The 13,744-nt window shown below is 35.0% G+C and overlaps 1 protein-coding gene across 20 annotated transcripts in view; it reads right to left on the reverse strand.

Annotated features, from left to right (window-relative positions):
• The window catches only part of PARD3 (par-3 family cell polarity regulator), a 739,747-nt gene that overhangs the window by 420,411 nt on the left and 305,592 nt on the right, over positions 1 to 13,744 (reverse strand). For all 20 annotated transcript variants that reach the window (XM_069086491.1, XM_069086485.1, XM_069086482.1 and 17 more), the window contains exon 3: positions 725 to 905. In XM_069086491.1, the coding sequence (XP_068942592.1) occupies positions 725 to 905 (181 nt within the window). The remainder of the gene's footprint in view (positions 1 to 724; positions 906 to 13,744) is intronic.

Raw genomic sequence — 13,744 nt, forward strand, 5'->3', positions numbered from 1 at the left:
AACTAAGGCACAGAGAGGTCAAGCAATTTGCCCATCATCACATAGTTGGTAAATATTTGAGGTAAGATTTAAACCCAGTTGTTCCTGTCCCCTAATGCCATGCATGTTCTGTCAACTAGACCATGCTGTCTTACATACTCTGGGGAAACTATACCACCTATCATGATTCATCTCCTAATTCAAAGTGTCAGTTCTTCACCCTGATTGACCTTTCTTCCAGTTAACTGAAGAGATGAGAATAGGTCTGTCTTTGAAACAAAACTGATCCTTTTCCCCTGTTAATCTCACCCTTGGTTGACAAGAGAAACAGCGAAAGAACCATACCATAAAAGTTGTTTATAGGATTTACTTACTAATTAACTTTGTTCCTTTGCCTTTTCCCACTACCCATACTTTGTGTTCAATTTCATTATATCGTGTCAAATAGGGCACTAAGGTAAATAACCATACTTGTAATTTTGCCTGCAATAAGATCATAATTTAAATTTGGGTATGCAATTAAAAGGTCCTATCAGGATAAAGTCAAGTCTATCCAAACTATTAAAATGAAAAATAAGCTTATTTACCTCCCTTGCAAGAGGCATTTGTTCAGGCTCCGCTCTTTAATCAGCTTCTGATAAACACAGACTGTGAATTCCATTCACAGTAGCATGAAAGGGTAACAAAAGTTGGGTTCCCTGTAAATTAAGATGAAATGTGCAGAGCAACGAGAGCTTTCACTTACTTGCACGAAGAACGGAAGGCGTGACCTCAATTTCACTTGCTGCTTGGTAGGGCTGAAAGGCTGAAACATTGTTGGCGCTAAGCTCACTTCCAAAAATCTCTGGACTCTGAGTGCCAGTGGAACTGGCGCTGGTGCCATCACCTCCATGATGTGGATCTTGTTCATCAAATATAGCGACCAGCTGTTCAAAACAAGAAAATCTACATTGAAAAAGGGTCAAAAGAATCAATACCAAAAAGAAATGCTGCTTTTGATATCTGTATATAGACTCAGAAGCTATCAGCTGACATTGAATAAATAGTGTTTATGAAGACTTTTGTTATCTAATTTGATGTTTAGGATAAATAGGGAGGGGGAAAAGATAGAAATGTCATTATTCTCATGTGAAAGAGCAACAGGTTCAGAACAATGGCATAATTCATTTAAAATCATGCTCCCAGTAAATAGTTAGTTTACTAAACCTAAGTTTTTGTACTCCACATCCTGGGGTGAGCGGGAGAGAGCTCCACCAGCTTACAGCTTCATTTCATGTTACAGCAGAATGGACTCTCTAAAGATTATCACTAGCATTTCTTTACTTTTGTGCCATAAATTCGATTGGCAGTCTAGGGAAAACTATTGATATCTTCTCAGAAAAAATGTTTTAAATAATTAAGGGAAATGATAAACTTCTGTTAAACATTAGTGAAAAACAAGGTATAAGGATGTAAAATGATCAGTTCCAATTAGGGATTTGTGAATGGAGAGATGTAAATTTTTTCCTTCCTAAGTTTATGGCACAGACACTTTGATCCAGGTTAAAAAGCCCAGTTCAAGACCAAACCCAAATTATAGGAGAAATACTAAAGTCTATAAGTTATTTAGATCTCACCACAGACCTGAATTCACTTAATGAATTAAAAACAGGTCTGGATCAGAACCCAGATCTCTAATAAGTAATCAAATATACTTTCCACTATATTTTTAAAGTATTAATGTAATACATTAAAAGTATAATGGAGGCGCGGCCAGGTAGCACAGCAAGTAAGAGTACCGGCTCCAGTGCCAGGATGACCTGGAGATCGAATCCTGGGCTCAGAAACTTAGCACCCATCCAGAAACACCTGGCCCTGTAACCTTGAGCAAGTTACTTAACCACTATTGCTTAAAAAAAAAAGTATAGTGGAGGGGCGGCTAGGTGGAGCAGTGAGTAATGCGCCGGCCCAGAGTCAGGAGGACCCAAGTTCGGTTTGGTTCCAGCCTCAGACACTTAACTTAACACCCACACACACAAAAAAAACTAGCCTTATAACCTTGGGCAAATTATTTAACCCCAATTGCCCTCCAAAAGGAAAATTTTGTATATAGTGGAAAGTGTATTTTAGACTCTAAAATCTGCATGTGTTCTGCAGAAAGTGAAGTTTTTAGATCCAAATAAAGAGCCACCATATAAAGCAGAATTCTAATTTCTGATGTCCTTTCCTATACAGTGGAAGGAATCCAAGAGTGCTGAACATAGGTTCAGAGGACCAGAGTTTGAATCTCATCTCTGCTACTTTGAATATACTTAACTTTGCCCAGCTTTAGTTTCTAATCTGTAAAAGGGAAGGAGAAGAGAATAAAAATTTAAACCACACCACTCTGAACTAGGCACTGCACTGTTTTACAGATAGTATCATTTTTGAACCTCATAACAACCCTGTGAAGTAATTACTATTATTATCCCCATTTTACATTTTAGCAAACTGAGGCAAATGGAGCTTGAGTGACTTGTCCAGAGTTGCATAGCTACAAAGTGTCTGAGGCCAGATTTCAGATCAGGTCTTCCTAATTCCATGCATACTACACACTGTACCATCAGTTGCCTCTAGAAAAAAGGGGCATTTGATGACTTCTCTGCTTCCTTCCAGTTAGCAATTTATAGTTACATTTATCTTTATTATCCTGCTCCTGGAAGAACTAAATATACTTATTCCATTATTTTATGCTAATTTTGCCACTTGGCAATCCTAACCAACTCTCAAGCAGAAAAACAAGATTCTATCTTCAAAAACTGAATGAAGGCATATTAACTCAAACCAGAATAATTTGAAGTATGAAATTTCATACCATGAAAGGACCTTTGGCATATCTATGAGAACAGTAACCCTTTGACATTTTACTAATAATGGTCTGTCTTCAAAGTCTTTTCTCCTAATTGAAATATGAAACTTCTTTCAGAAATAATTTCTGAGAAATTTTTGTTTAAAATTTAAAAAATCTGAATGACTCACTATTAATTCCTGAATTTGTATTTAAATTCAAATATGATAAAAAAAAAACACAGTAGATACTTAATTGGGGATTATTAATATGATTTACTCTTTTCCACAAGAATTGTTCGTGTTGCATGCCAGTCTGGGTACATACAAATCTTAACATTCATAAACTAAAACAAAGAATCATTCTCAAATGCATTTGAATATTATATTTTTATATCTAAAAGATCATATGTGATAAATATTGAAATGCTTTTAAGAATATCCCTTATTGATCAGTTATGTTGCTTATTTCTAAAAGACACCTATCTTTCTCATGAAAGAATTTTTCTCTGTTCTCAATCTTAGAGTCATCCTGATTCTTTATCCCCTCTACCACATCCAATCAGTTAAGTCTCATCCATTCTACACTCACCACTTTTCTTCTATCTGTGCCTTTCTCTCTACTCATATATCTACCATCTTAGTTCAGACTCTCCTCACTGCCTCTCCAGAGAAAATTGTAGGAATTTTTTAACTGGTTTTCTTGCCTCCAGTCTCTCTCACCTCTCCAAACCATCCTTCATACTTCTAACAAAGAGATGTTCCTAAAGAACAGGTCTGGACATGATAGTTCCCTGTTCAGAAAGTCCCCATGACTCCCCTCTAGAAGTGCTAAGCTCTAAAAATCAAATACAAATTTCACTTTTTAACATTTAAAACCCTTCATGAGCCTGCTTTAATGTACCTTAAACTGCATACACTATCATGTGTAGGGAGCCAAAAAGGCTTGGTCCAGGACTCAGATAAATTCTTGATAAGCAGGCTCCAAAGGATCCCCTGTGAAGTGGCCTTTGAAGCTGGTTCCTGGATTCTCCTTTGTGATACAGCTGCATTTAAAAAGAAGTTACCTGAGCTCAGAGATCAAAGGCTCTGCCAGGTTCTAGTACTGTAGCCAAAAGGTATTAAATCCTTTTTAGATTAGTAATGTTCTATCACATCCAGAGTACCTAAACCTCCTGTACTAAATAGAAAGCTAGAGTTACATTTCTTTATTGTCACTTTGCTCTATAAAAACCTTGCCCAAAGAATCAATAAATGGAGTTCTGTCTTAAACTACCCACATGGCCTGGTTCGTTCTCTATCACATCTCCAATCACACTTAGTGATGGACACTAAGTGACTCCCAGCAATCACAGCCTTCAAAATAAAAAGGTAATGTCCACCGTTAATTTTTATATGAGTATAATTCACATTCAAACCAAGGAATTGTTTCATTCCTATCAAATAGATAAATGAAGAGATCTATACATATCTTACTCTTTTAAGGGTTACTGGGTGGTCTTTGGTTCTGTCCATCAGGCAATTCAAAAGCCCCATGAATTGAACACAACTCCTGTGACATGCCACTTGCAGATAACTTGGCTAAGACCTCCAAACTCTGCCACAGATTTTCTGTCAACTTCTTGGACATGTCATTCAACCTCTTTGAAACTTAGGGCTCTTGTGGGGTGGCCAGGTGGCTCAGTGAGTAAGAGCACAAGCCCTAGTGTCAGGATGACCTGGGGATCAAATCCAGGCTCTGATACTTAGCTGTGTAACCTTGAGCAAGTTACTTAACCCTGGTTGCTTAAAAAAAAAAAAAAGAAAGAAAGAAACAGGGCTCTTAGCAGAAAATAAGTCAAATAATTGTCACCAATAAATGACTGAAAAGCATTTTGAAATCCTTCGCAATATGAAATCCAGCACTTAGCAGTACCTACTAAATGCCACCTTTGCAGGGGAAAAACAAACACTGAGATACAGTCACTATTTTTCCCACACAGATACACACAATATAGACAATGACAGAAAGTCTTGCATACATTCTCTGAAAGGAATAAGGAAAACTTGCTTGGTGTGCAGGGAGCCAAATGAAAGAGATTACTTATGTAGCAGCTTTCTTTCCCTCATAAAAGGCCTGGATAAATGTTATCCAGAAAGATCATTCTATTTTTTTCATCCAGATGATTCTGTTTCATCCCTGTCTCCAAAAGAGGTGGTCGAACAATAGAGGATAAAGCATTTACTTCCACACATGTTCCAGGGCATAGTTATAGGTTTTGAATCTTCTCAACTTGGTATTGGGATTCCTCTGTACTTTATTTTCTTTGACAAGTGAGTAAAGGGTCTTTTAGGATGGGGCATGGCAGGGCAGGGCAGTGTATGTTTTTAAGAGACATTTTTTTTAAATTTTTTTTAGACATTTATGTTTAAAAAACATAAGTTTTTATGGTAACTATGATGACTTTATTCAATTTATCTAAGACCATTTGGAGTAATGATAAAGACTTAGAGGGGAAAAAAAGCCTACCCAGCACTTCTTGGCAATTCAATAGGCTGCTCATATCTCTGCAATGGAACTTCACACTCTTATTTCTTAATTTCCTCAATAATAGGTCAGTCTGAAATCCCAGAAGAAAGTGAAATGCTTATAATTTAACCCAGGTGTGACCTCCTAGTAAATAGTGAGAAAGAAAAAAAAAGATTCCAGTATTGTCTTGGTCAAATAAGTTGATGGGGGCATTTTACCATTGTTTACCAATGTTCACCATTCTTGAAATAAGAATTTTCCCTAAACCCACTGATAGAAGATGGACTCATTTTTCAATAACACACAAAAAAAATTTCTAACATTATCTAATAATTTTTCCCAGTAAGCAGAAAGAAAAATGGCAATTAGCAGCCCTATTTTATTGGTAGAGAAACTTGAAGTCTGGTCCATACTACCAAAGACAATCCAATGGCAACTCTGCATAGCCTCTCCTCACTCACTTCTCTTTCTACACTTAGGAACATGTCACTCTTCATGAAGAATACTAAAGGTAGAGACTATACAGCCTCCTTGAGCAGCTGATTTCACAGTTTTATGAACCTGACAGTCTCTTAATTTACATCTATTTCCTCAGGTTCACTGACTGTGAAGACAAAGGTGAACTAACAGGCCTTGTATAGACTTCTATTAAAAAAAAAAACCTGAACTTTTCTATAATCAAGACAAGAAATGGTTTAATATTAGAATAAAACCATGAAATTCATCTGTTATCGCATTCCTGAATTTTGGTCATTAAGAAAATCCAAAGCATAAGGGAAAATGTTAAGAAATGGGCATGACCTTAAATATTCTTCTTGACCCTCCTCTCTTTCCTAACCTAAAATGATCTGCCTAGAATCAAAGCATATTATACTCCATTGTCTCATTTTCTTTGCAAAGTGAAAATGAAAACAGTTGGAAGAGCTGGTATTAAATTCACTCCACGGTAGGTTTGAATGGAAATTCTCTATACTTGCCATATATTTCAATCTTCTAAGGTCAGTAGTGTTATGCCAAATCAATCACATGATAATATTAAAGATATAGTTTATACAGAAGACAGAGATGATGAGAAAGAGCCCATGAGAAGACAATGTCTTTATAGAGTCTTAGCATTTCCATTAGTGGACTTGCTCAAGTATAGGAGAAAAGCAGCTAGACACCCATATGTTTTTCTTAGTATACTCCACAATAAGATAATTCATCTGAAAGACCACAGTACTATAGCATTTTTTTAAAATCTTAAATCCCCTCAAAAAGTGTACACAGCAATCTGAGCTCTAACAAATCCAAGACTGCAAAGTATTCAAGAAAATTCTATTCAGTGACCGCTGCTAAGGAAACTGGGAGCCAGTTTAGCCAAAAAATAATTTTAGATCACCAACTTATAAAATGGATTGTGGGAGTTTGTGGGGGTAGGAGGGATTAAATAGCTGATTTAATCAATAAGGGGAATCCCTATTGTGGAGATGACTAGCAACTCTTTGGTAATTGAAAGTTTTAGTGATCTGCTGCCTAGTCACCAAGATATTTAAATAACTTGACAATAGTCCCTCAGTATGTTTCAGCAGCAGAACTTAAACTTGGTCTTCCTGATTCCCCAAGGTCAGTTCTTTAGACACTGTGGCATACTGCCCCTCAAGAGATCGAAAAACAGCTAGGGATATGAGAGGATTTCAGAATCTAACACACAGAATATTATTCAAGTCAAAACAGACTACTTCAATTTTAAAAAAATCAAGACCTTTTTCATGAATAAAATAAATGAAGGCATGATCTGAGAAAAAATAATTTCAGACTTGTTCCCTGAAAAGGAGTAACACTCAAAAAAAAAAAAAAGGACCGACACTCATCTAGAGATAATTGATAAAAGTATATATGATTAATGCTGCAATATATGATTTAAAAAGGAGCAATTTATAAAAGAAAAAAAAACAAGTTATAATCATGTAAAAAAAAAGTGCCCCCAAATGAAAATAATCAGAATCATCAAAGAAATGCACATTGGAAAAATCCATAGCTATCACCTCATTCTCATAAAATTAGTTGATGATCAAAAAAAAGTTTTTAAAAATTCTATAGTGGTGGGAATGTGAGAGAAACAGGAATAATGATTCACTACTGATGGATCTCTGAATTACTGTGAGTGCTCTGGAAAGCCATTAGGAAATAAGCAAGTTATAATACTGTTCATACACTTTGATCAAAGGAGTTTATACCCCAGCAATTGACAATTAGAAAAGAATTATATGCTTGAAAATATTCATAGCAGCACTATTCATAAAAGCAAAAAATGGAAACAGTGAGCTCAAGTACTGAGGAATAGGCAGAATAAAGTAACGTACATGAATGTAGTAAAATATCATTATTCCATAAAGGATCATAAAAGAAAAAAATTTTAAAATATGGGAAGATCTGTACTAAATGATATAAAGTGTCCAAAAAAAGAACTAAGAGCAAGAAGACCAATTTGTAGAGGGTGTTCTGGAAGTATAAGTACATATTTAAGCAAGTAAAGTTGCCATCTACACTGAAACTTTTAGATCACAGCATAATAAAGATAACATTAAAAAGACAAACAACTTTGAAATTTGCCTGGAATGTTCTGCTTCTTCATCTTTGCCTACTGGTTTCTTGGGCTTCCTTTAAGTCTCCTGTAAAATCGTGTCTACAAAAAACCTTTCTGAATGACTCAATTCTAGTATTTTCCCTTTGGTTATTACTTCCTATTTATCTTGCATTTGCTCTTTTGCTGTCTTCCCTTGTAGACTATGACCTCTTTGAGGGCAGACATTGCTTTTGGCTTTTAGTTGGATACCCCAGGGATTAACACAGTGCCCAGGCACGTAGCAGGTGCTTAAAATATATTGGTTGACTGACTGATTAAAAGGCTTAAGAACACAAATCAACACAAGGACCAACCAGGATTCCATAGGACTGAAAATGAAATCTACTGCCCATCTCCTGGCAGAGAGGACTCTGTACAATGGAGACATTTTAGGAAGATGAGAAGAAAGTAGAACTTGGTTTTGCTTGACCATATATACCTCTTACAGGGGTTTTGTGTCATCCCCCTGCCCCATGAGGGTTAAGGGAGAGAAAAAACTTTTGTTAATTGAAAAAATTAATTATGTTTTAAAAAGTGAATAAAAGAACCAAAATAATAATACATAGAATTGCTACAATTGTATAAGTAAAAGACTTCTTTAAATGGTAACAATACAAAACTAAAGAAATGTCTTTTAATTAATACCTTATCCTCTTTCCCTTCCCCAAGCTTTTAAAGCTGTCCAGGGGAAAAGAAAACCATACAAGTTCATCTTTATTCATAGTAATTTCAGGTATAAAGGAGTGCACATGGGGACAATATACTCTATACATACATGCATGCATCCATACATATATACATACATACATATTCAATATGAGCACAGATGTATATGAGGGTTCCCAAAAATCTCAAATCACACTAAGTAGGTAAGTGCCTAGCCTTTCAATCAGCAAAACCCAGAGTATCTTCAGTCAGAAGTCATTATTCCCACAAGAGCTAATAGAAACCTATAAGAAGGCAATATTTCTTAGTCACAGATACCTGACATTATGCATTGCTTGGGTATTGAAGAGATAAACATTCACCTGTGACACTCCTAGGCTGCCCTGCTTAAATTCAAAATCTGGACTTGCACTCTGATATCCCTCAGGGTGACACGTGCTGTTTCACTACTGAGGCTTCAGACTAATTAGATTCCCGCTTTAAGATTTGTGTTCAGCTAATAGCCATGAGTATGTCAACCCCATACCACAATGAAAATATGCAAATGATTATAGCCAGAAGGGAGCTGACCCACTTGTCAACACCACAGCAGATATAATGAGGGTTTCCCTACTATCACAAAGGCAGCAGCCTTCATCTACACCCATTCTTGAGATACAACTATATACATTACACTGCAGCTGCTGCTAAAATACAGATAAAAATTGGAGCTTACCTACTAAGATAAAGGAAAGCCATTTTGAAATTGGCTAATCACAAATAGATGACCCTAATTCAAAAAGGGGAGGAGGGAACTAATTAGAGCCTAAGGATGATCAAGTGTTGTTTTCTTATAAGTGACCAGTGTAAAGCCATCATTGAAGCAGTATAGAATTCCAAAAGCAAATTAATGAGGTAGCAGCAAATTATCATTTGGACATGAAAGAAGTAACTATGAAATCAATTTGTAAGCTTTCTGATGACTGAACTTACTTTAATGACATGGAGACAGCACTAAATACTTAATCATTCTATGAGCCTTACTTGCTGACATGGTTCATTAAAAACTCATTTAAATAGAGCTACTGTTTCATTGGACTAAGTGAATACATAGTAAAGTAACACATTTCCCCCAAAGTGGCTTGATTACCCTCCCCCACCACAACCTCCAGCTTAATAACAAAAATGAATTTTCCAAGGAGAAAAAATTATCAGAGTAAAGAAGAAATCTTAAGGAGATGGATATATTGATTAGCTCCTGATTAATTTACAAAACAGAAATTCAGTATGCCAAGGTGAAGAAATTCTAACTCTTAAGAACAAAATGGGAAAGGTCAGCAGGACCCTTTTTATTGTTAGGCCATGGACAGCTAATATCCTTCGACTCTGACTTTTCCATATTCACCTTCAACCTTAACTGGGCCAGGAGACTGCAATGAGCCCTACCTCAGATACTCATATTCCTATAATATTGCTCTCCTATACCCACTAATGTCCAAGGAAAAATCTATCTTATATGATGTGAATAGAACAAAAATGAAATTTATAGATTACTGAGATTTATAGATCACTGTGGTCAACTTTATTTTTACCATTTCTGTATAGAAATCATTATTAATAAATACCAAATGATAGAATTCCATTAACATTGAAGTTCTGGAAGGATGGGACAGTGGAGAAATGATAATCTAGAATTCAAAGGCATAGGTGCAAATCCTTGCTCTGTTACAATCTTTGTAATCTTGAATCCATCATTTAATTTCTGAGTTCATCTATAAAATGAGGTTGGACTAGATGATATTTGAGATGTCTTCCAGTTCTAAAGCTAGGATTCAATTCATATAGAACAAAGGGTGATATAACTCAAGAAATAATAAAGTAATCTTAAACTACTTAGCCTATCTCAGCCACTTAAATCCTGAAAGTCCTGTTCTCTACATTACACAAAAATGAAGCATCATCATCAGAACCACAATCAGTATCAATATGAAGAATACAAAGAAGTGTGGGAATATATGAATAGATATAAAGTGAAGTAACAAACCAGGAAAATAATATGTATGGCTGTAACAGTGCAAATGGAAACAACAACATTAAGGTAATCAAAACAGAATGGAATGAAATTTTAATAACCAAGCTTGGCCCCAGATATGAGAGAGCTCCTTGCCCCTTTCTTTGTAAAGTGTTGGTTTATAACTAGGAAACACTGCATGTGATAATGTTTTCAATGCTGACTTGTTTTGCTGAAAATTTTCTCCTTTTAAAAAAATTTCTATTATAAGGAATGGTAGCAGAGACATAGTGAGAAAAGGAGATGGAAAAAAATAAATAAAATGTTATTAAACAAATTGTGGCATATGAATATACTGGGATGTTACTGTGCTGCCCAACAATGAATGTGAAGAACACAGAAGCATGGGAAGATTTCCATGAACTGATACAAAGTAAAGTAAACAAAAATAGAAAAACAATATAAATATGTAAAAAGAAAGAACAAAAAAAATCCCTGAAAACTGAAATCTTATACTAATCGACAAGTATAAGAATGCATCACCTTTCTCTTTGGAAATTGTGAAGCACTGCATATACTTACAGATTGGCTAGTTGCACTAAACTGCTCTTTCCTCTTCCTTTTTTATTCTTTCTTACAAGAGAAATCTCTTTGGGTAAGGGAAGCATATAACAAGAAAACAACTGGTATAAACAAAAGGTATTAATAAAAGGTTCTTTTAAGCTAGTAACAAAAGCTCTTCCTTGTTGAACTGCACAAAATTTAAGCATTTCTTTTTAAGATATCAGCAAATACCTTAAGCTGGAAAGATCTAATGAAGGCCTGAGAGGATTTAGAAACAAAGCTGCTTTTGTACACTTACCTCAATATTGCTAAATTCCCCTAAGTTTTATTACTATCAGCAACTCCCCCCTCCCCTCCTCTGGCCAAGGAAAACTTAACAGCAGAAAACAACCCACCTGATTATGATTCTATAAATCAATCTATCTATCTAAATTAGATAGTACTTAAGTGACTTTATTTTACAAAGACCTAAGAAAACAATATTTTGACTTTGTTGGAGGCAAGAAAACAGGATAAGAAGGAAAAAATAGCCCTTTAAGACAAGCAAATAATTTCTAGTGTTCACAGAGATGGTGGTGGAGAGAAAAATGTTTCAAAAACCCAAAATGATAAAAAGAACTTCAAATGGTTACAGAAGCATTAATTCACTCACCAACTGCATAAGCCAACAGCATATGAGAAAGAAATTACTTAATCTAAAAGGAAGGCAAAGATGCAGGAAATTGGAAGGGTTGCATAAATCATTAATTTTATCAATTAGTTCATTCAATCCTACCCTACAATTGATCCAAAGTTCTAAATGAAAATTCAGGTTTGAAATAAATAACCACAAGTTGAAACATAACCACACAAGAAGATAAAGCAACAGACTGGCAATTAAGAGAGGGAAATTGTAGCCATTAATGTGTAACATCCAGTTTATTTTAAATGTGAAAGGTACATAATTTTAAAATATCTAGATGATAAGATGAAAAACTTGAAATAATTTCTGATTTGCTTCAGTTCAACTCATTATTTCAATATCTCACTACAATAATAGAATAGATAACACTTGTCCTTGACATTAGTCTAAATTATTCTCAGTGTGCAATACAATACTGATTAAATTACACTCATTTTAATCAACTGGCAGAATGTATTCAAAAGGTAACTAAATAATAAAATTCTAGAATAGTTGATTATTATAACCTGTTTATCAATGTTTTTAAAATCTGATTATAAAATAAATAATGCTAATTATCTTGTATAAAATCTATTCTATTTCCTCCTCTGTTGTCAAATGTATTTGAAAGGTTCAGAAAACAGAGATGAGAAGTTGAATTTTAAAAAAAACACCCTGAAATTTAGTGTAAATTCCCTTAAAAAGAAATATGAGTCCCACCTAAGGCTGAGCAAAGAACAAAGCATTAGGCATTTCTACTTCTGCAGTCAGATGAATCCTAGGGAAATCACAACCTCTGATTCTTCTGCCCAACTAGAAAGGACACTAATGACCTCTGATTTATTTCATGGAACAACTGGTAATTATTCTGGAGGCCTTATATGTTCAAATCATTGTGACTATATAACTAATACTACTATAAATATTAGTAGTTTGAATCTATTCTATTGGCTGTAATAAATATAGTAACATCTACAATAACACAGGAAACAGAGTATACCACACATCCTCTCTAATAGAATTCATTTTCAAAAAAAAAATTAAGGATGTGTTGAAACAGTTACAAAAGGATTCTTACAGTATCACAGAGTGTCTTAAATACTGAAGAACCAAAAGATGGACTCCAAATACATGCAACATTAATAGCACATTTTTACCATTAACAACAACTTTTGGGTCATTATGTTTCAAGTTAAAATTAACACACATACATTACTATTGATTAATATAACTGCTTAAGGAAATTAAACCATCCACTATCTTTCTTTTGCTCCTATCATATTCTATTGGGCACCATGCTGAAGTATTGCCAAAAAAAAAAAAACAAAAAAAAACCTCTTGTATTATTTAATACCTCTGTATTTCACAAACCTTGCACAGAATAAACACTAAATACATCTTTCTGGCGTCCAAATGAAGAGAAGCATCTGCAATGACAATACAGTGGGAGATAATGCTAAAGAAATTCACCAAGGTGAGAATAATTCAACAATCCTGTCATACACTTAGAGGTGTGACTGGGAGTGATGTGTAAAGCTACATTCCTTATCACGTCAATCTTTCTGTCTACAAGTTACTACCACTGATGGAACATAACATTTTGTGTTGTTGTCTGCAAATTTGGCCATCATAAAATCACCCTGATATCACTACAGTCAGGTGTCAGGGAGCAGTTCTTAAATTGACAGCTCCCAAAGAGGAGAAAATCCCTTGCCCAGAGAGGACAAAAGAAAGAGTTGATACTTCCTCCAAGATGAATACCCACACAGGCTTTTAAAATGAATGAGTTCAACAATAACATCATAACTTAACACCAGCTATGTCCGTTATAATTTTAATTATTCAATTATGGAGAGGGGAAAAAGACACAATACCCTTACATTACTGAGAATACTCAAGTAAGAACAAGCTAAAATGTGATTAAAGCAAATAGGCACAACACCCTAGAAGTCCAGTCCATTG

Source organism: Petaurus breviceps, unplaced genomic scaffold (genome assembly GCF_028583685.1).
Source record: "Petaurus breviceps papuanus isolate PSGF00001 unplaced genomic scaffold, PetGlider_PUasm1.0 178, whole genome shotgun sequence".
In the NCBI taxonomy this organism is placed as follows: domain Eukaryota; kingdom Metazoa; phylum Chordata; class Mammalia; order Diprotodontia; family Petauridae; genus Petaurus; species Petaurus breviceps.